This window comes from Harmonia axyridis, chromosome 2 (genome assembly GCF_914767665.1).
Source record: "Harmonia axyridis chromosome 2, icHarAxyr1.1, whole genome shotgun sequence".
Classification (NCBI taxonomy): Eukaryota; Metazoa; Arthropoda; class Insecta; order Coleoptera; family Coccinellidae; genus Harmonia; species Harmonia axyridis.
The window spans coordinates 18,859,703-18,884,163 of record NC_059502.1 but is presented as its reverse complement, the minus strand read 5'-3'; the positions used below and the strand labels follow the sequence as shown (position 1 = coordinate 18,884,163).

At 33.1% G+C, this 24,461-nt stretch overlaps 2 protein-coding genes across 2 annotated transcripts; both read left to right on the top strand.

Moving 5' to 3' along the window:
- Window positions 1–113: 113 nt before the first annotated feature.
- LOC123672787 lies at window positions 114–4,775 on the top strand. The gene is made up of 5 exons (XM_045607078.1): window positions 114–415; window positions 868–1,223; window positions 3,186–3,370; window positions 3,642–3,881; window positions 4,562–4,775. The coding sequence occupies exons 1-5, from the start codon at window positions 219–221 to the stop codon at window positions 4,649–4,651; spliced, it is 1,068 nt and encodes a 355-aa protein (XP_045463034.1). The 5' UTR covers window positions 114–218; the 3' UTR covers window positions 4,652–4,775.
- Window positions 4,776–5,622: 847 nt separating this feature from the next.
- LOC123672882 (cleavage and polyadenylation specificity factor subunit 5-like) lies at window positions 5,623–12,692 on the top strand. The gene is made up of 5 exons (XM_045607212.1): window positions 5,623–5,909; window positions 5,962–6,226; window positions 6,338–6,503; window positions 11,349–11,463; window positions 12,344–12,692. The coding sequence occupies exons 1-5, from the start codon at window positions 5,731–5,733 to the stop codon at window positions 12,363–12,365; spliced, it is 747 nt and encodes a 248-aa protein (XP_045463168.1). The 5' UTR covers window positions 5,623–5,730; the 3' UTR covers window positions 12,366–12,692.
- Window positions 12,693–24,461: the final 11,769 nt, after the last annotated feature.

Below are 24,461 nucleotides of genomic sequence, written 5' to 3'. Positions count from 1 at the left end.
AATGCCATAAAGCAAATGGCTAGAGGTAACAATGAGGCTTATGGATGCTAGTAAATTGTAGCATCGAAGGCAATAAAAAGACTGAAAAACTGGCGATATAATCATATTATCGATGAAATAGAAATTGTCATAATTGTCATAAATGTTAGTCCTTCAAAAAGTACAAGAAAACCAAAATTTATAAAATCGTATGCTTCCTGCCACATTATCCCAACAAAATGAACTCAGAATACGATGAATCTGGAGATACGATAATATTCACAACAACTAATGTTTACGAAATGAGTCCTCTACTCAGCATAATGAACGCCATGATACTTGAGACTTGTAGAGATGAAGTAGACCTTGTTAATTCTTCTTGTCGAAAAGTACTAAATGAGAGCCAACCAATTACTTACATGCCAATAGAAAAGAGGTATCTAATTTTGTTGTCCATTTGTTTTCAAAGATTTCTGAGGTCACTTCTTGCTGTAGCTGCCAACCTAAAACACAGCAAAAATAAATTGTTTACTCAACTAAGGATGACACTACTAGATCGTGAAATACTCGTTCTGTGAAGGAAGTATCAGGAAATGATTTTTCAAAATGAGGAAACCACGGACGTGAAGTCAAGAGCTTATGAGCGCCCATTGCGCCTTTGGACACCACAGAATTTTATTTAGGTACATGTGGTCTCCCAGGGTGCAATTTATACATGAATGAACGAGCGACCAAAAGCTCCTGAATTCTCAATGGTTCGTTTTTTTTTTAAATTCAATGGTTCTAACACCTCTATTAACATGCGAATCGGCGGAGTTCCACGCAAAGTTTGCTCATCATTTATAATTCAGTTTGATTACAGTGCTCATAGAACTTCATTATTCGCAGATTTGGATTTTCCGATGAGGTTATTTTCGAACAAAATATGAAGATTAAATTGGGCAGTGTTTGGACAGATTTGACAAGATTGGATCGCATTTTAACAATGCTTAAAGACGTGTTGGAATATGGCATTTCAGATTTATTGCAAAATAAATCTTATCAAATGTTGTATCAAGCAGTAGAAGACATAAGTGAAATGAAAATGGATGAATTCAAACTGTTTTCGACTTACGAGAATAATTATGATATGAATAACAAACTTACTGAAGAAGCTCAAACAAATAAATTGGAAGCCCTGGGTCTTATTAAAGATGTAGAAAACAATATTTTCCATATGAAAAAGCATATGGAAGCTTTTTTACGTGAGTGAATAATTTAGAAATATTGATGAGCAATATGTTTGTATTCGGCCTCTAATGAGATATAATCACTTTGAATAAAATATATTTCGGCAATAAAAAATAATTAATTATATCCTAATTCCCATGATCGCCAAGATCAACGAAGAATCGACAATCCTGGGTTTTCATCAACACTACGGGCTGAAGCATTAGCAGCAATATTCTAAGTTATCCTTGAGCGACGCGCACGGTTTCCGTTTTTCACATCACTTACTTGTACCAACAGCTCAAATTTTTTTCACCATTTTTGCTTTTGCCGGTCAAATAGTTGCCGCCCAATAGTGCTTTAGTTTTGCGAATTGTGACTGCAAAATCTTCACCATTTTTTAGTGAATTTTAACATTGTCAATGCGTTATTTCAATAACACATTGAAATTCTTAAGTCGCTGAAAAATGGTGAATTAATTAAAATAATAATAACCTTTATTTTCAACAGGTATATACCCAATTACAGGAAATCAAAAACAACAATCAATACTAATTTAACAAAAAAAAAATCAATGCTATATCATGAACATAATCCAATAAAATTATGAAAATTAAGAAATAAACAACCCATACACACCCCAACAGACAGTTTTCAGGCCCCGGAAAAGAAAAACAAAATAAAAGAAAGAAATGGAAATCGAATACAATTTAATGTCATGCGTGTTCACCTCAACTTCAGATGTTTTCATTCAAATACAAATCCCATATATAATCCAGAGATTGAGAATGCAGATCACATCTATCTGCTAGAGAGTTAACAACGGAACAAGCAAATCTCAGTGGTGACTGCAAAAGCAAATTAGTTGTTGGTGTACTTATGTAAAAAAAATATCTGGTTCTAGCATTCGGGCGAGGTACGAAAAAATCTAGCTTACTCAGCAACTCAACGCAGTCAATTCTACCACCCAGAAGACCATGAAGGAATTTGATGGCATGCAAACCTCTTCTGCATTCGAGGCTTTTTGAATTAAATCTTGATAATAAGATACTATGATCGTATCCCCTAGGTGGGTACAGTCCATCCTCACGATATGAAAGCCAAATTAATGAATATATGGCAAGGAAAAATAATATTGGACATGCCCTCAGGAGAAGCGCTAACCGTAGACACGTGTTTCTGGCTTTCGGCCCTCTTCAGTACGGTGAAAAAGTGCTAGATGAGCAACACTTGAAGAAAAACAACAAACAAACGGAGTCCACAACAGAAGCCAGCCGTCCATTTGTGGTTTCCGCAGGAAGACCCAATGGGTTTTCGGGCAACAACCAACATCACCACGTGGGAAGCTATAGCTACCTGCGAATATATGATTCAGCGTAAATCACTCTATTTTTAGTGACGGAGTACCTAGTTTTCACTTGTCAAATGTCAAAAGTGACCGCTATTCCGATACCGGGCTATTCAAAATGAAACCTATTGATGAAAAACTCTCTAGAATGACAATTTCAAGTTTCATACAAAATTTCCAGTTCGCAACCATAAAAAATTCAAGCAGAATATAAAAATAAACTAATATTTCAGTGAAACAGATTTGACCGGGTGGATGCATAATACCAATTGCGAAATCGGTATAAGTATAAAATACAGGACCAAAAAAAATTCGAGCAGAATATCTAAAAAATTATCAATATTACCGTAACAGCAGCTCCGACTAGGTTAAAATTTTTTTGGATATGTAAAATTATCGTATGAATGTTCATGCCGAATTTCAGGAAGCAGGTAAACTAACCAAATAGGTCATGTCAAATCACTAATACAGTTCTAAATAAACCCTACCCCTGCACTTCACCTGACTCGAAAAATCAGATATTGATTTGGTGGATCATTTTTCTGACCATCAAGACTGCATAAACATTAAACTTAACTTTTGTTCTCCTTACTCCATGATATATAACATTACAACAATATTGCCCAATTAATGTGAGTTTTTTTTTCAGAGGAAGCTGGTGTGAAATATTCCACTATAGTAAATTGGCAAAAAAGTAGATATGAACAGAACCATTACCAGCAAAAACTTAAGGAAAGAATACAAGAACAATCTATCGCAAATAAGAAAAAATTAATGGAAGACGAAAAAATCGCCAATAGTGAGATGCACAAATTTTATGTGGAATACATGAAAGTAAGTCATTTTCATAAACACGAATTTAAAAAAGAATTAAAAAGTGCAAAAGTTTTACCCATACACCTCAAGAGCTAATCGAAATTTTGGTTATTTTTTCGGTATTCTTCTTGAATTGTTCTGGTTACGAGATCAAGTGAAAATTTTGTGCGGAACTTGAAACACTGTCAGTTTACATCCAATTAAAAATCTTCATATCGATCGAATCTACTTGTTTCGAAATTGACATGCAACAAAATTTCGAAAGGTGAAAATATTACGAATCTTGCAGGATCTCAAAGCAGACATAGTAAAATGGATGACAAAATACGATGAAGACTTGGATGCTAAGGATATTGCCATAATGAAACAAAGAATCCAAGTCGAGGAAATGCAAACTCAACTAAAAGATCTAGAATTGAAAATGCAAGCTCGGGAAAAAGAAATACTTGATTGGATTGAAAAAAGAGACCAACTATTGTTGAAAGCTTTAAATGAAATTATTCGAAAATGGGCTACAATCAAGATTCAGGTAGATAGTTATATAGTTTTATCCGGTATTCTCAGAAAATATTATGGATAAATTAAGTTAAATTCCTACTGCATAAAAATTCAGTAAATACTGACGTGAAGTCGGGAGTTTTTACGCTATTTTACAAATTTGTTCCTATATGTATACCTAATTCGTTCATGGAATTTGGCACGTAGGTACCTAGCTAGATGTTTGCTTTGAAATATAGTTAGTTCTGTCTTCTGAGCTCAAATATGTTGTTAAAATGTAGTGATATTTCAACACAATGGAATCACTTTTTTGGAACGGTTTTCTTCAGGAAACGAAAAAGCAAATGAAAATAATGAATTAATAATTGAAAGATTCTATTTTTTCGTTCTTTCGATTCAAATTTATATATTTTTTTCATTAAGTGTTGTATCTTCTTGTCATAAACTCGATACCTCTTGCTTGTATCTGTAGCATCTTAGAATCCTGCCATCCTGTAAGTAACCGAAAAAAATTCGAAACAAAGCAGTCTGTGCTCCGAAAGATATCTATTAGGTACCTACAGTGATAGCTACTCCTTCCTCATTTAATTTTTTTACTTTATTCTGTACAATGTTTATAAAAAGAGAAATAATAGAATAAATAAAATTACTCCACTCAATTTTACTAATTGTTTCATATTGGTGCAATTTGATAACATTGATCAATTTCAGCGATGGTGGAGGATTATTTACCAAAATATATTGGAGAAAAGAAAGAAGGCTTCCAAAAAAAACCGAAAGAAGAAAAAGAAGAAAACATGAAACTTTAATATATGTATTTTATGTATACCCACTTGTTGATAGTTGAATTAAGCCTATTCTCAATATTTTCTTATAGATTTTGAGTTCTATAATTTGATTATACATTATATCAATCAATATAGTACGAAATCGTTTTTTTAAACTTCAACGTCTAATATGTATTTTTCATTCTTACTTCAAAGGTATTATTTCTATATAGAGTTATACAACATTATACAACTCAGGGGCAAATACAGTTCGCAGGAACACGCGACGATGCATGTTGAAAAATGAAAAAAATACTTTTTTTTTTCATCTGAATTTGGTATTTGGCCACAAATAAAGCATACGCAGAGCCTATTGAAGAGGTTGCACTTATTTGAATTATTGTTGTCATTGGTATTTACCAATCACAAGCCTATTCATCATAAGGACATCCAGATGCAATAATATTCGGAGAACGAGCACTCAAAATGAAATCTACTTTGTTTAAGGTTATTATTAATTTTATGTCACTTTATATGAGTGCAAAAGCAAAAAAGATTTTTCCTTTGCCTGGTCAATTTCCTTAATTCATACTATGCCGCTGTTTGCCAGTTGGCAAAGCCGCTGCCGATATAAATGTAATCCTACACGTTGGCATTAGATAGATTGGCCAATGAAAATCGACCAATTTCAATCTTGTTCAAAGAGAGCCAAACCAACCAGTAATCACTGGCTTCATGCGTCCTTAGGGGACATTTTGAAACTGGACTCTGATGATAACTTCGGTACAGTGTGGACGGGCCTTTAGAAATGATTTGATATGGTGGAACTAGCGCCATCTATTACTTTTTCATATCAGAAACAATAAAGTTATTATCAAATCTATAGATTTCTCCGCACTAGTAAACTCTAATTTTTCTATGCGTCTTTGATATCAGATCAGATCAGATTACTTAGTCTTTGGTTATTCTATGCTTCTACTCTGTTATCTGTGCTATGCTCTATTGCTCTATGGTATCTATGGTGTGGTTGGCGTTAGTGTAGTTATTGTTGTTTTTATGAAAATATAAAATAATATTGCACTATATTAAAGTATAATCACACTGCATACGAAGATGGCAATGACATCCTCCCAAGTAAAAGCTCAAAAAACTGTTGGAGGTTTGAGTACTGGGTCTGGCTGGCCCCGTAGAAGTGGCCCTGTTGGTACAGCAACAGCCGTGGCTGCTGCAGCTCCAACATTCGAGACGAAGTATCCAATACCACAGGCTGCTATTTACAGAACTATAAAATTGTAAGATTTCAATTGTCATAATAGAATTTTGTTAATCCCCTTACATTTGAAGGTATCCTTTGACAAATTATACTTTTGGAACGAAGGAAGCTTTATTCGAAAAAGATCCTAGTGTACCTGCTAGATTTCAAAGAATGAGAGATGAATTTGAAAAAATTGGTATGAGAAGAAGTGTAGAAGGAGTACTTTTAGTTCATGAGCATGGATTGCCCCATGTTCTATTATTACAACTAGGAACAACATTCTTTAAATTACCTGGTGGTGAATTGAATCCCGGTGAGGATGAAGTTGAAGGTTTGAAACGATTACTGACAGAGGTGAGTTTCTTCATAAACTGATAGATTTTTGGTCAAATAATAATAATGCCAATTAGTATCAGAAAAACTAGTTCATATTTGAAGTTCTATTAAAAATGAATATTTCTATAGACTTTGGGCAGACAAGATGGAGTTAAACAAGATTGGATTATTGAGGATATCATTGGAAATTGGTGGAGACCTAATTTTGAACCTCCGCAGTATCCATATACTCCCCCTCACATTACTAAACCCAAGGAGCATAAACGTTTGTTTCTTGTGCAGCTTCAAGAAAAGGGTATTGTATGACATTATGAAGATTGTACATAGCATAATATTTTTAATTCACTGTTAATTATCATGGAAGATAATAACTGAAGATTTGTAACATGATTGTGAAATTGAATATTCACTCAGATCAGTATTGTATCAATCAGAGATTGTGAATGAGAAGCATAATCTTCAAAATACTAATGCAGACTCCTTCAAATGAGCAGTTGTAGATTTTTATCTCAGTTGTAGCTCATTAATATGAATGTACTTAGCCACTTATCTAATATATCTTTTAACGGTAAATTATTATCTAAGATGAGGAAAAAATTGACTGGCTAATGAGCCATTTTCAGTGCAGTGGAAGAATTTATTTCTTTTGAAATTGCATTTTTATATACTTCAAATCCCATTTAATTTTTGGTTCTCTCAATTGTTTTTTCTTTTTTTTAACTTCATGTGCACTTGCATGTTTTCAATTATCGAACCACATAAAGTTATACTACTTGATTTTAACAATACAAATTCACAACAAATTTTCATCATTTCATTTGTATATATGGAACTGGATGGATTTATACATCATGTTCTACAACAAAATTTACCACATAAACTCTCAGAATATTTCAAATATTCTTCCTAATTTCCATTTCTAAACAGTTTGATTATATATTATGGTAGTGGTGTTTTATTATTTTCATTTCTGAGGGAGTCTCAAAAGCATAAAATATGTTTGGAACAAATTTAAATTTGGGCCAATTTTATAGGAGAAATGTGATTAATTTCATGAGAATTTACTGTTTATAAATATGTGGATATTAATAATTTACTGAGTATGTAGATAATAAATGAGGGAAGCATTTTTAAGGATAGTAAATATGATGTTCTTCGAAAGCTATCTCTTCATTTAGAATTCTGTAATCATTTGTTGAATCAAAAAATTTTAGATGCTGCTATGAACTGCATTTTTAGATTACTTCAAATCACCAAATTATTTTATGGTTTAATTTCATTTATTTGATTTGTTTAATTACCGAAAGTATTTCTGAATCATGAAATTATGAGCCTCTTGTGGAAAACTGCCTTTTTATTTATTAGGAGGAAATGACTTGTTATTTCCAGTTCATTCTTCCTAATATATATATTGATTTTTAATAGTTTATTGCTACAAAATTCAAATACACTGGTATTGAACCAAACTAATTTTCAGCCTTTCATTGTAGAATTTCAGATATCATTGGATTATTTTGAATTAATTATACTGAATTTTTTTTTTCATACTATGGATTGAAAATACCATCATAGTTTGTAGCAATCCTCCGACTAAAAATAAATTTTTGTACGGTTACTTTAAAGAAAAGACGGGTCTCCATATCATATCACTCAAACTGAAGTAGCTCGCATCAGTCAAATGTATCAAATGACTTGCTCTTGGTGGGTTGCTTGGAACATAATTTGGCAGTGCTGCTACTAAAGGTAAAAGAGGAGTGTCCTGGATTTCCTAAATGGTTTCTTTTGTTTTCCATTTGCTTGACATTTTCATGTTATTTCCGTTTTTGACATAATTTTGGACAAGTAAATTTGCGAATACAGAAAAAAATGAACTTTGCATTTGAACTACAACTATAAGATTTTGTGAATTGGATTGTTTGAAAATTCAAATGAACCATTTAAAATGTATTCCAAAATGGAACAAATATGTAATATGTATACATATTCGGTGGCAATCGAACACAATTTTTTTGTAGATTGTCAAAATATTCGTTTTAATTACTTTTTTTTGCCTTAATTTCTTAAGTTCACTCATGGCATTCATTTTCATTATTAGTTCAAGAAATTAACTTATTGTAGTTAATTTGGAAGATACTTTGATCAATTTGAAAACATTTTTGAATGGCGTGTTGTTTTAGTTTGGATTTCTTAATAAATTCATTTACCCCTTTGTAAATATTTATTAAATTAAATACAAATTGAGCAAGAAAGGATGGAAATCAAATCAGGAAAAATCAACCAAAATCTATATAGCACTTCATTTTAAACTATATCCCACAACAATTTATCTTATACGAACAAAAACTTGCAAAATAGATCCACTAGCTGCGGCGTTGCCAAATTCATCTTCTTCCACCCTTGTACTTTAGATGGCTGTGCTTGTATATAGGGTGTTTGGAAATTCGACGTGATCCTTTGAAGGGGTCATACTAAGGGTCATTAAAACTGCTCCAGTCAACTAGGGGACAAAAGTGGATGGTTACTGAGCTTTGGCATTTTTTTTTGTTTAAATTCAACTTATGATTTCTTGAAAGCTGAAAAATGAGGGTTCGCTTTAGAAAAGAGATAGGTTCTCCAAAACTCATCTCAGAAATTAACGGTGTAGAGTGACCTCAATTTTTTTTGGAAAATTTCTTTGAATGAAGTGTGTATTACTCAAAAAACTTCATAAACTTGTCGTACAAATTACATCCATTTAGTTTTTGTTTCCTTTAAGCTTTTTATAAAGACATGAATGTTATCAACTTTTTCACTTGATTGTATGTAATTGGTACGCTAATTTCACTTAAGTGATCTCGTTAAAAAAAAAAATTTAGGGTCACTTAACATTTTCTTCTGAGATTGTATGAGTTTTGGGCGGCACTTAAGAGATTTTCTGAAAAATCTAAAAAACCGCTATAGCTCACTTTTGACCCCTAGTTGACAGGACTTAATTTGTTGTAAATGACCTCTAGTAAGTCCCCTACATAGGATCAAGTTGAATTTTCAAACACCCTGTACATTAGGTCCCTATTGAGTCTCTGGAATCGTACTAAAATGTCCCTAGTTGCTGGTCAGACTAGTAGTTTGTTGTGGAAGTACTTAAAAATTATTCATTCATTTTGAGGACCTTAAGAAACTAGTCAAGGTGTCAATCTTGATGAGAATTTTGTCTGAGGTGTTTCTTGATTGCAGTTATGCTGCCACAATAACTACTTTTTGGAAAAATGGATATGTGTACAGTACAATTTATCATTGATTCCATTCAACCTGTTTAGAGTACCTACACTTTTTGTAGCCTGTAAGCTACAAATATCTAATTATTGGAACCTTGCCCTTTATTCAATCACTTATTCTACACTATTTCTTCGTGTGTTCAATGAATCCAGTATCATCTGTTGTTGTTTTCACTCCTTACTATCAAGTCCAATTCAACATTAATCCCAATAAAATGTAGCTATGATGATATGTGCAAGTGTATGCTCATTTTTATACATTTATAGTCCAGCAATCAAATTGAATCATTCTACAATGAAATGTGCTGATGAGATTTGGTTTACAGTAGTTTTTGATCATTGATTTCATATTTATGTAGGTACTTATTGCAAAAATATTGAAGTTTGAATGGTTCACAAGGGTGAATCCATATTTATCATTATTCTCCATAGTATAACTTCCTTTTTCAAAATAATTGTTAAGTAAACACAGATTTTCTAAAGTAATAATATGATTTCATTATTTGATATAAGTAATGTAAATGTATCAAAAGAACCCCACCTGTCAATATTTTTGTATTTACCTTGTATATGTCAGTTTATAATTAGTTCTGTAATTATTTATTGTAAATTTCTATTTCTTTATCATTTACCAATTGAGTCATTTCAAATGCATTGTTTCTATATTTTTTGGTATAACGTCTAACATTCCATTGTAGTTACCTATTAAAAACACAGGTTTTTAAAATTGAAAAAAAAACTTTGAACTTGCCTGGTCAAGTTTTATTCTGAAATTTACGAATTTATTACAAAATTTTATATTGAAAAACTTATTACAATTCTGGATATTTTAGATTGACATGGGGTAGACTACAGTGTACACACATTTCCATTGATTCTCATTGATTTCCCTTTCCTTCTATAGCTCCTGTTAATTGTATATACTGTATACTTGTTTATATTGTGTATAATGCAGTGCTATGTTTATTGTATACACAATAAACACAAGCTATAAAAAGAAAGTGAACTCAATGAGGATCAATGGAAATGTGTGTACACTGTAGTGTACGCTATGTCGGAAAGGGTTGAAATATTTTCGGTTCTATGAAGAAAAAAATGGTGACTTCAAAATGTGTTGGGTAACCGAATTTCTATATGGAAGTCTCCTCATCTTCCAAAGACAATTTGACTGTGTTCTCTACAGGATTGTGATTTACATCAACTCAATAATTTTTCTTAGTTCCATTTTACCTTTAAATCAATGAATAGAATTCTTTAAGTAGAGAAATGCCAGATAGAACTGATTTCTGCACCAAAACAAATTAACCATACATTTGACTTCCTCAGTTTCTGGAAGATCTGGTAACTTGATACATTTTTTTTTTTATTTATTCGTAAAATATAGACAACTTATACTTTTTGATTCTTTTGAACATATATGTGAAGTTTTCATTCAGTCACCCTATATTTATACGAGTGTTGTAACTCATCAATTTGAATATAATAATTATTCTTGTTCTAAGTTTTGATTCAGTGGGAATTTAATTCTTATTACTTGAATGAGGAGAATGTATTAAATTCAGGATATTGTGATTGAAGTTATAAATATTATTAAGTCTGAAATTTACCAATTATATGACAATGTTGGGAAATATATCCAATTTGAATCAATTTGTTTTTCTTTCAAGACAGAGGTAGTGTAGCAACTGATATTTTCCAAATGAAATTCTGAATTTGATGAAAACATTACTAGTCTCACCTTTATTGAATATTTAAATAGTTCTGTGTACCCTAAAAGGTAGCTTGATAACCAGAAAGTCATTCAGATGATGGTAATATTTTATGGAAATGTATATTATACTCGCATAGTTCCACAAAAAATAGCTATTTTAATTTTTATGTTTCAGCCCTTCTAGCTGTTCCAAAAAATTATAAACTAGTTGCAGCGCCGTTGTTCGAGCTATATGACAATTCTCAAGGATATGGACCAATAATCTCATCTTTACCACAAGCCTTATGCAGGTAAATTAATAATAATGAACTTCTTTATTTTCCAATCACAACATACAGTAAGTAGAAGGTAGAAAACAAGTCAACAATGAATAACAAATTAATACATACATCAAAATACATATTATTGTATATTCCCCTTGCCATACATTCCTTATTTTTGGACAAGTTTAAAAATGCAGAAAATAAGTTAGTATTTGGATAAACGAGCAAGCATAACACCTAATTAATGAATTTTGCTTCTAATTCTTCCTCTGGTCACTTTTGGGATGAAATTAATGTTTGTCTTCCTTTTCAAAATTTCAGCTCACTAACTGCATTTTAAATAATTTTGAACAACTCTAGTTTTGTTTCTGTCTGTGTGTCCGCATATCTTTGTAACACCCTTAAATTCTACAATTATTATTATTATAGATTTGGGTTACGACAAAAGAAAAAAGGTTCTATAACAAGTCTTTTTTGAATATGCGGTGTGCATTGCACATACGTTAATTTGAACTTGTCGAACCCATTGGCAAATAATTTTTATTTTATATAGATATTTCATTTTAATGGTGACCAATATTGCATTTTGTCAAAAATTATTCAAGGTGAACAGAAACTAATTTTATGTACAACACTTGCTCAAAAAAACATATCGAAACTTCAGATGAAGCTAAAAATGTCTGGACAGGTATATATTGTTACTCAGAAAAAAAAATCATGATGAATTCGATTAAAATTGGACTCCCTCTGAAGTATTTCTTTTTTATAAGTGGAAAAAACCTTAAGTAACTAGTAACTGGAGTTCATTTAAACTAAAATTCATGAACTAGGCAATGTTCGAAAACCATTAGATTTCTACACAGGTTCTTCTATCATAAAAATTAAAAATATTTTCTTTATATTTCAGGTTTCAATTCATTTATATGTAAGATGGGCCAAAAATTGATGATTTGAAAGCTGTGAGACATTCAAAAGAAGTTATAAATGCAAAATAGCTCTGTACAAATTGATCTGTTGGAATAATTCTGATAATTTTATGTAAATATGTAGTTATTGTGAGTATTACATTGTGAACTGAAATGCTTGACAAGTCTAAAATGTAGAATTAAGATTTATAAGTTATAATCTCAGAAGTATCTGTGTGGACAATGAGTTTTTTTTTATTGAATACTGTTTTTCTTTAAAATTTTTCTACAGTGTTTTGTGGTAAAATAGGATGTCCTATTTTGAGAATAAATGGATATGTGAAAATTAAATTGTAATCTTTTGCTTTAATTCAAAAAATGAAGGTAAAAAATTGGTACCTAGTTCCATATTCACTACCTATTTTTGATTATTCAATTATAGTATCTCCTGCTCTTTCCTATTCCTTATTTTCAACTTTACAGAATTGTATGTTGTATCAAAATCTTAGATTCAAAGACATGCTTATTTAAATAAATGTCAATTATGTTTTATTCAAATAAGAAATATTCATTTCATCGCTATCATTATATTTGAAATACAAAATGAGTTTCTGTATTTCTATATAGAATTTCATTTTTCAAATTATGCTTTCCTCAACAGTTATCAAGTTGGCAAGAGTTCATTCAGTCCGATGGTGATCGTTTGGAATTGGTTTATCCATGGCTTTCAATGAATTTATAATTTTTCTTTAAGAATTACTAACTAACTTTGAAATAGAAATGAAAATTACTGGCAGAAAATGTTAATATGGAGTTGCCATATTATAATAAACGATTTTAAAACATAAATACAGAAAAGCACTAGGTTTTACAGAATATTTTTTTAAGCGCTCGTCTCTGAATAGATAGATCTATAATTTCGTCACAATGTCTGATTTCAAAATGAAATCAACGTTAGTCGATCGATTAAGATTTTGTGAAACTCACATCAGTAAGATTCTTTATTAGAAGTTGATTTAGTGGATATGTGATGAAGAGGGTTGAGACTAAGGAAACCTTGTATTTTAAATTCAAAATTAAAAAAAAAATAATTTCGATAAAAAATATGTTTTACCACATTCGACAAATTTGAATGCAGAACGCCTTTCTTCCATGATTCGATGTCGATACATTGTAATTGCATATATCAAAAAGGAAAATCATATATTCTCAATACTTCCGTGACCACAAAATTGACGGAATTGATGTTCTGGTAGATATAAAATAAAAATTTCAAGCATTCAATGCATATAAAAACATGAACATTTAATAACATTTTCAAACTCGATACTGAATTTCATGTGGATCATTGCATCACCAGGATCATTAAAAAGTCCAGCAGAATAAAGAAAAAATCTTACCACCCCGGAAATAATGTCTAAATGAACTTTATCATCTTTCTGGGGTTACATCCATCATTTGTTCCGGCTTTAAAAACCAAGGACCAAGGTGTTGTAGCCTTTTCCTGTGAATAGCTTCACATTCGCATAGCAAGAAGTGTTTGGCTGTCTCAGTGGCTTCTTTACAAAAGCGACAAGTGTTATCAGACGCTTTTCCATGTTTTTTAGATGATAATACCTTACGGGACAATGTGCCGTGAGTGAAAGAACTTTTTTAGTCTAGCTCGTCGAGTAAAAGAGACTTGGCCTGTCTTTGACTATTGATTGTCCGCCAGATCGCAGGATTACTATTTTGTTCCCATTCCTTGACTGCCATCGCTTGATGATTGGCTGGAAAAGCAAAAAACGACTCTGGCTCAGTGAAGGGGATTGACCCTCCATCCTTGGAGTGGGTCTGCTCTGCAGGTAGTGGCCAGGCACCCAGATGAGGTTGACCTGGTTTCTTTCTCCGAGTACGTTAGGGGACGTTTTACTTTCCTAGACTATTATTATTATTATTATTATTTGAACTGGGGTCGTTTTGCTTCGGTAAGCCTTCCGGGAACTGCGACCATGCAGATCTTTTGTTCACTACCCTACTCATTCATAGAAACCCAGGGAGGTCGTCAACGACGTTAATAAAATTGACAACCTCCCTAGGGGCCTTGGCCATTACCTCTCTGGTATCCAGGACCGGCTTGCCCATGTGAATGGTTCTTAGGCCAGCCAGCTCTGGACACTTGCATATCAAGTGTTCAGACGTTTCTACTTCCGATCCACAGAGCCTGCAAATCTCGTCTGCTGACTTACCCATACGGTACAAATGATGTTTGTACCGACAGTGCCCCGTCAGCAGTCCCACCATCACCCGAAGCTCCGCTCGTGACAGCTTCAGGAGTTTTCTGGTGTAAGTAGGTGAAATCTTCACGAATTTCTTTGCCTGAGCAAGTCTAGGAGTGTTAGTCCAGTGGATTGTCCTACTGTTCAACTCCCATAGCTGGACCGCAGCTTTGTATTGGTCTTTTCCTATCCCACAGAAAGGCTCAGGTCCAGCAGGTCTTATTAACCTTGATGCACTTTTTGCAAGCTCGTCCGCTCTCTCATTTCCTTCAACCCCACAGTGCCCTGGTACCCATAGTAGAGTTCCTAGACTAACTTTGACTTAACTTGTGTGGAGTCAAGCGCTAGCAGGGCTGCTTTGCTGTCGGATGCTATATATATATATATATTTGCTCTTTGGTAGTTGCGCCTTGTACAGAGTGCAACACACTCATCCCTTATGGCTAGGGTTTTTGCCTGAAACACCGAAGGGCAGAAACCTATTGGTATTGCAAATTCGCTTCCACTGGTCCATCTTCAGTTTCCGAGCCATCGTCATTATTATCCCATTGTTCTCTACTTGGAAATGTCGTGATGAAGTTTTTCTGAAACTCTAGTCTCTAGTTATCTGTGACCACATCCAAGAACTCCTTGCATTCATTTAGAATGCGAAGGTGTCCTGAGTAGTCGCCAGTTTTTAGTTCAGGTTCCTTTTGAGTCCCGAGGGACCATCTGGTTGCCTCACTTTCCAGAAAGATATCTAGAGGAAGCAGTTCCAACTTCCAAGATGACTTGCATGGCATCAGTTGGACAAGGGTGTGGTGCTCCTGTGGTAGACAAACACGCTGTTCGTTGTAGTTTTTCCAGGGCTAATTGCCCCATAACTAGTTTTGCTTTTGGTCACCAAATGAGAGCTGCATAGCTTACGATTGGCCGAACAATGGATTTGTAGATACAGTTAGTCAGTTCAGGCGCTTAGGATATAAACCAAAATATTCTACGGTAAAGTGGAAATGGAAGGTGTATATGGTAGGGACTACCTACCGAGTTGCAATACTGATGTTTCCATCAGTGGTGTAGGGAAGAAACACCGCAATCTTCTGAGAGAAACGGGGCATCATTAAATTTGGTTGAGAACTCTTCGCCAAAAATTAAATCTCATATTATATGGTTTCCAAGGGAGCAAATTGTGCATTCATGAAAATGAGGGCTCAAGTGGTTTTCTCGAAATTTTCTAATTATTCTCCCAAACTGAACTGAATTGTCCTAAAGAATTAATTATGAGCTGTGTAATAGTCCAATCATCTACATTCGTTGGATAAAAGAGTATTATGGATAGGGCGGCTATCGATCCACTTCACTTCTTGACCCCAAAGATACCGACTGGAATTATAACCATACACGAATGGGGGATCTGTAAATCATTGAAAATTAGCTTCTGACGGACATTGAAAAAGTCGTATTTCTTTATAAATGAGGTATTAAATTTAATGGTTAGTAGTTCTGTAAATTTTATTTGCAATAAACGAAATAAATGTTTGTGTCCTGCATAAACTTTCGTTAATAAACAGGGTAGTCCAGATTTTAGTTCAGTAACTTTGGCGTCGGATAGAATTTTTTTTTTAAGTTCATGTAAACATGTCTCGTTTTCAAGATATGGGGTGTTAAAGTTAGAAAAAAAATAGTTTTTACTTATAACTCCAGTATTAGTACTGAAATTTTGTTTTGGTTTTTAGGTATTGCAATTTAGAGAACGTAGTATTTTGAATTAAGTAATATCCTCCTGTCAAAATACTCCAGTGGCGTACATACAGGGATGCAATGATCCTTTTTCCAGTGAAAATCTATGCCACTGTGTTTATTTCGGAAAAATTATTCCATTGCTTAAATCAAAAGAGTTTAACTTCAAAAAAAGGTGTCCTGAATTTTTTTTATAGAATTTACTGTTTTCGTGATAATCGAGTACAACATGCACTATCTACAAAAATTTACAACCAATAAATCTTTCAAATTATTCCGTTAGTGATAACTGAAAGAACAAAAATTGACGTAATAGGTAATAATAATAATGTTTATTCAAAATAAATATTATAAATGTATTTATTTCGCGTAATATTTACCGGTGTGTAGTTTATAAATAAAAAGTATTTCTGTAATATTTGAACCGATATACAATAAATATTTAATAACATAGTATAATGAATTCTATCAAACTCAGACAATATTGGATTGCTTTTTCCAGTTTTAAGTCGTATCACTTCCGGATAAATGTGCTATCGGATAGGTTTCCAAGCTCTATTGAAGGGTGAATTTCTTTTCCGGGGTAAGGGTCCAATCGGTAGGTATCCGTATTTGGGTTTATAAAAAGTTTAAGAGGGGTCTTACCATTTCAGCGATCGGTTCGAAAATTAGAACTCTTTTTTTTTATTTATGGTAAAAACATCATGATGTTTTTACTATTATTCATTTTAAAGAGTTCGTCATTGCGGAAAGTCCTTATTAATTACTTTTTTTGGAATGAAAAAAAAAATTATCTAGATGAATTTTTTATTGACGAATAAATATATTCATGATATAACTTCCCGAAGAAACATTTATTTTTCAACAATTTCCATATAAAATATTGCAGAAAAAGTCTTGTCAAAGGGTGAAAATGCGATTCTTCTAAAATTAAAAATAAAGACGTAAAAACGTATTTTGAATTCCTGCATGTGGTTGAAAATGATGGTTAATCATAGGACCGTTTGAGATTGTTTCACTCATCCTGAAAAGAGATGGGATATCAAAAACGCTCTGGAGAGAGGAGTGATTGAAATTTGACATATCATGCGAAAGCCACGTGGTATGAACCCCTCTTGAACGGTAACTATTTTATTTATTATCTGATTCTAGCGCAGTTTATTATATTGCTTTCAGATGGTAATTAATCAATAATAATAATATAGAAATGTAAAAATTAAGCCTATCCATCTATCCATGGTTATCTATGGGGAAATTTGAATAATTTATTTTTGTGGATAATGTTTGTTTTATACTCGATTATCTCGAAAAAGGTACATTCTATGAATGAAATTCAAGAGACATTATTTTGGAAAACTCTGCTGATTTCAGAAAAGGAATAATTTGCTCGAAAAAAGACAGTGGCGTAGATTTTCACTAGGACAAGTTTCATCGCATCCATATATCTACGCCACTGGATAATTTTGGCAGGAGACATTTACCTCATTCGAAACATTAAGGGCCAGTAGCACCATTTGCCTAATCGTTGATTAAAAATTTAATCATTGATTACTTTCTGATTCCCTAAGAAAAATCAGAAAGTAATCAATGTTTAAATTTAAATCATTGTTCAGGCAAATGGTGCAACTGGCCATAAATTATCTATGTAGACTTCAATACCTGAAAATTAAATCAATGAATGTAATAATACTAGAGTTATAAATAAAAAAAATATTTTTTTGTCAAATTTTAACACCCTGCTGTATCTCGAAAACGAAGCTTGTTTATTTTAACTTTTTTCATGAAAAAAATTGTTCTAACCGACGCCAAAGTTATAGAACTGAAATTTAGTTATATCTACACATGATATTACAATAGGTACTATTATTTTCATTTGTTTATTTATTTCAATAATGAACCTTCGGAATCATTCGGGAAAAAAATGTAGTTTGTTTTCTAAAGATTTAAGAATGAACAATTGAAACAATTATCGTGTCATCCGGTTAAAATTTTCGTCTTATAATTCTCGAGATGCTTTGAGTGAGCATCGAATTTGGGACATCCTGTACAAAAGACAGGGTTTGGGCGTTGAACTGAAGAATTACCAAAGGAATAACAGAGATTATCTTTAATGAAATTCGGAGTGATGATTTCAAAAAGGAGTCGGAATATAAAACGCTTGAAGACACTCAAATAAGGCTATTATTAATAATTATAATTTTCGTTTGAAAACTAGTTATCGCAAATCTAGTTATATAAATTTGAAAAGTTAATCTTGGGACAGTGCAGAGAAATCGATATATATGGAGCCTTTGTGAAAACGTACGCCCAGATGGAACTACTCGATAAAAATTTGTATACCATGTTGAATTATGATGATACTAAATAGAACATTTTTGTTCTTGATGATTTTGTAGAAATGTTAAATATTTGTTCGAGAACAAGTGAGTTTGGGTTGAAACCTTTCGTGAGATTATATTTTCAGATTACCAGGAATTGCCAAATAAAAACTAAAAATTTCAGATTTTTTTCCGAACTTTGCCAGAAGTTTCTTAATGGAGATAATAAACCTATAATTACTTTAGGAGCTTCAGTCGTTATTGGAGAACAAACTACATTGAAGGATAAAATAACCGATAACGACATCCAATAAATAGTGTAGCGTTTGGCTGAAGGGCAAAAAGTATTACAAAGATCGAGTAAGGGTTGAATGGCCACTGGGTTTCGATGTTATCAGACACTTCTATAAAAAAGATGAAAAGAAGAGTAGATATAGGGGATTAAATCCTTTTCGATCCCCTGATAGTTCTCGCCAATGGAGAACCTAGTTGCGGAGTAACATAGTATAGAGACGAATTTTTTTAATATAATAATTATACCGGGTAACCCACCACAGAGTCTGATCTCATTTTGAGGGGGTAAATAAAGTTATTTTGAAAACTTTTTTTATGAGCATAGGGTAATCCGAAGCACAATTTAAAATTATTTTTATATAGGTATACAACGTGTTCGATAGGTTTTCCTATACCTATAAACCTTATAAACTGCTCCACATTAGTTGAGGATATTGAGTTAAATTGCAAAAAAACATAGTTTAAATGAGATTTTTCTGATGAAAATTCATATTTATATGATTTCAAGTTGCAGGAAATAAAATTAATTTTAGCCTGTAGGTCTGCAGCGTATACAGGGTGGTTAAGAAAAATCGAGTAAAATAAGGAAATTTTATTCTCAGATAATTCAAGCATTTTAAGATTATCAATACAATATATGGCTTGCACGGGCATCAATAACAGCTTGACATCTTCTTTGCATACTACACACGAGGTTGTTGAACATTTCTTGAGGAATTTGGTTGCATAAACGGGGCAGAAGCTCTCTCAGATCAGTTAAGGATTCTGGGGTAGGTTGATGATTATCTAATCTTCTTTGGAGCGTATCCCATGCATGTTCTATGCAGTTCAAATCTGGCGAGTGCGGAGGTATTGGTAAATGTGGAATATGGAATACCAAGCTCCTGGCGCGCATTCTCAACTATGGCTGCGCGGTGCGGTCTAGCGTTATCGTCTATTGAAAAGTTTCACCAATAGCAGCGTGAAAATTTGGCACAACATTGTCAATGACATGCTCCCTAGTGTAAGGCGGTCATATTCCCAGGACAAATGTGTAGATCTGTGCGCCCGTTGAAACATACCCGGCCCATACTATGACACTACCCCCTCGGAATGTATGGACTTCTTGGACATAGCGACGATTACGGGGTATGCGTGGGTTTGTCCATACCCTTATTCTTCGAGAATCTGAAAATCGTCCATATCTGGATTCATCAGTGAAAAGGACACTACGCCAATGATCGTTCCAATTGATATATTGCCTTGCCCATTCCAGTCTTTGACGCTTATGGACACGTGTTAATGGAACTCCTCTTAATGTACGTTTAGAACCTAGATTCACCTCTCTCAAACGTCGTCTGATGGTTTCGATGGAAACTTGGACCTCATCTGCATTTTGAAGAGTCTTCCGTAGCATTCTACACCTAGATATAGGGTTTTTTCTCGCCGAAACGGTGATGAAACGATCCTGAGCAGGTGTTGTTTTTCGTCACCCACCATGGTCTTTTCAACACGGAACCTGTCTCCCTGAACCTTTTCCAAAGTCGAAATATCACACTTTGGCTGACTTGGAGCCTTTCCGCTACAACAACCTGAGTTAGGCCAACCTGTAGCATTCCGATAGTCCTATTAGCCTCAGCGTTTGTTAATTTACATCTTGGCATTTTCAGAAAACTCGTTTCAAATTGAAGCCGTTGATAAACTGACTCCATTTCAAAATAAGAACATTCATGAATCATATGCAAAGAACAAAACTTCAAAAAAAAGGCGACCAGATTGACGAAATGTCTCATACTGATTTTTATTGGATCGATTCAAGTTGTTATTGAGTTCTAAATGATTTTACAGCGATTTTCTCGAAGATTACATACTTTTCAAAACGATTGAATACGATATCCCTAACTCTTGTGGAGCAGTATAGTTTATTAAGGGGGTGTCAAATGAAATTGAATTGAATTGAAATTATGATTATTTGGAAATTATTTGTATTGAGTTAATGTTCGAATATTGATTATGATCACTTTGTATAGAGTTAAAAAGAGTTAATTTTTTTTTCTGTATAGATGTAGCTAATATGTCTACTCGAAAAAACATTGTTCGTATCGGCGGCGTAACTGGTGTCTTCTTTAATTACCAATTGAAAAACCTCTATATTATGAAATTTGTCGACATTTTCTCGTAAATGGTCCTTTTAGGATATAACGTGATCTGGAAAAACTCATCCTTATTTGAGCTTGTCTTTCCATCCCCTGTCAAATTTCATAGTTTGCGGTTGGAATAATTTAAAAATTGAATAAAAAATAATTCAGATTTTACACAGGCCAAAACATTTCGAATTGATTATAAAAGCAAACTAGTGGCGAAATTTATCATAATATATTTTTTATTGAAATAATTTGAAGAATCAACGAAATGACGTCTTTCACCAAGTCATCAAATAGTGATGACCCTGAATTGTTTCATCCCCTCTTGCAATTCGGTGTAAAACTGTTGGTGTAAAGAATTTATTATTAAGAACCTAATTTTATAATTGGTAAGATTCCATTGTATTTCTCTTATTTTTTTGACATAATTTAATTTATTAATCCTTTGTTAACAAAATTACGTATTTCATTGTAGGTTTCGTTTGCTATGGCCAACATTAGTAATGATGATATCGCTACCAAAACGGCACCTATTTCTTTGCTGAATATTATCCTAATTCTAGGATTAATGGTATATTTGGAAGAATTCACCATAGATTGCGTGATAACGGCTCATTGAGTTCTAATTTATCCGGAAGACGAAGGTCAGTATCTACTCCTAGTGAGTCAATCATCAAGCTCGTCTGTAGATTCACTGCTGGGTTTTTGCTCAATAATACTGGAAATTCCCATTTTATAGCCAATTTTCTTTCAACTGATGCGACCAGGTTAACACGGAATGGAGTTACTAGTTACTTCATAGGAGTCTGGATGACAGTCATTTCCAGGAAATCATTCTCGATAAATACAATACACTTTCGAATCGTCAATCGATTATAAAGACAATTTTTTTCAACTTAATTTCTTCGGATCGAAGAAATTAATTTTTCGGGAACATTTTCATCGAATGATTCCACATAGATTGGCAGAAAAAAGCGGTGTTTTACGACTTGCAAGTTTGTCTAATTTAAAGCCAAGGTATAATAAAAAAAAATGGAAAAATTTTCGTTCTTGTAATTCTGAAATTTTATACTTTGGAAGTCTCAGTGGAGGCTGATTTTCCCCCTAATAACCCTCATATTTGCACCTTCGTTTAACGCCTCTAAATGTGTAAGTTTTTGAGATATTTGAAAACATTGATTTGAAATAATTTTGTCAATTGCCTCAAGCAATAGGTACTTGTTTAGGAGTTTTGGTCCTTGAAAAAAGAGGGAGTACTGGCAGCAGGGCAAAAACCTATGCAGTTTACTAAAACCGGTTGAAAATGTGCAAAAGCGACTGTGATGATAATGCGGATGACACAAGAGCTCAAAGGCCAATAATAAATAATAAAATGAAACGTCAAATCGAATACTGCGATCCCTTTGGTTTAGGTCAAAACACCGACATGAAATAAAACATTTCTTTTAACCCCCTTTGATTTTTATGGATTACACATATTTGGACACGGGAAGAAAATTAACTACCTATTCAGGGCTGAATAAATAAAGACAAGAGGGTTGGTACCCTCTGTTAGAATCAAGTAATCACTCTTGTTTTTCCAACAAACACCGAATTAACACCAATTTAGTCACTAATTCAGTATGACCATCATCCTAATGGAATGGTAGTTTATCGATAATACTGTTTTCGTGTTAATATCTACCTAGGATTACGGCAAATGTGAATGAAATGTTATAATATTCAAATGAATCTGAACCCGACGAATTATCAAATATATTCATTTATGTAGGTATAATGGTTTTATTTTCAGTCGATTCATTGGAACAAGAAATCAAAATTACCATTGACCGAACAAGAGAAAAAGATCTGCTACCATTCTTTTCTCAAGAAGGCAATCTTGTACTTGGTCACGAAATTAGGGGACTCATGAAAGAAATGAAACTTTCTGATATATTCCAGATGTTTGGCGCCTATTTATTGGCAGTTCAAATGGAAGTTTAAAATCTACATAATGGGAATAAATATTAAATATGGTTCAATACCACTAGCTCACTCCAACGAAACTGAAAGAAGAATATAATACCATAGCTTTGGTCTTGCAGAAGATAAAGTATCACGAACATCAATGGATGATTTGTGTAGACTTAAAAATGGTAAACTTTTTTTTGGGCAGCAAAGTGGTTATACGCGAAATATCCGTGTTTCTTCTGCCTCTGGGATAGTAGGGACAAAACACACCACTGGGTTAGAAAAGATTGGCCTCAGAGAGAAAACATGGACGTTGGGGAAAAAATGTCATTAACGACGCTTTTGTTGAAAGAAAAAAAATCATACTTCCTCCGTTACATATAAAGTTGAGCTTAATGAAGCTATTCGTAAAGGCGCTTGATAAGAATGGCTCATGTTTTGCATATATAGGGGTAAAAATGAATCAGTTGAGCTTGAACACAGAAAAACTCAAAGCAGGGATATTTTAAGGCTCATAAATAAGACAATTAATTGAGGATCCTGCCTTCATAAATTCAACGAATCGAGTTGAACGGGAAGCTTGGAGATCATTTGTTGCAGTTGTAGAAAATTTTCTAGGCAAACATAAAGCTCAAAACTATGTTGAAATAGTTATGCTTGATAGTATCAAATTCTTAGGGTGCAATATGAGTATTAAAATACACTATTTTTACAACCATTTAGACCGTTTTCCAGGAAATTTAGGAGACATGAGTGAGGAACAAAGTGAGATTTCACCAAGATATTAAAGTTATGGCGGATAGCTATCAAGGAAGATGTGACATGCACATGATGGCAGATTACTGCTGGAGTTTAAAAACGGACTGTTCAAAAACGCATTCAAGAATGTCGCGGAAAAGAAGATTTCGAAGTGTTGAGTGACTATTTGATTGCTTCAATGTTGTTTTTTTGTTTATGAGTACGACATTATATTGTATTTTGTATAACTAAAATAAGAATTTCGTATCTACTTTTGTGTACTACACTTACGGATTTGAGTTGAAATAATGCAACTTATATTTCTCTAAAATTGTTTTTCTCAGAAATTAGAGCTTCTAGGTAAAAATGAATACGTTATTTGAAGTCAGGACATCAATTTGATATAGAATCAGCTCAAAAAACCTCGACACCAAAATAACTGTTCCTCTGTGTTATCATTTTGTTCATCACTTGTTTGGCTTTATTTTTTAATCTGAACTAATTTTGTATTTGTAGGTGGAGCATTGAAGAGTTTCATACACATTTAAATGAATCCATTTTTAGTTTTTGAGGAAGTATATGGTACATGGATATACATGAATGTATACATCAGACACTTGAATAGAATAAAGAAATTTGTATATTTTTAATACTCGCCTCAAGAACTCCATAGAAAATCTTTAAGACGATAAGAATAATAAACTACCATTCCGCATAACC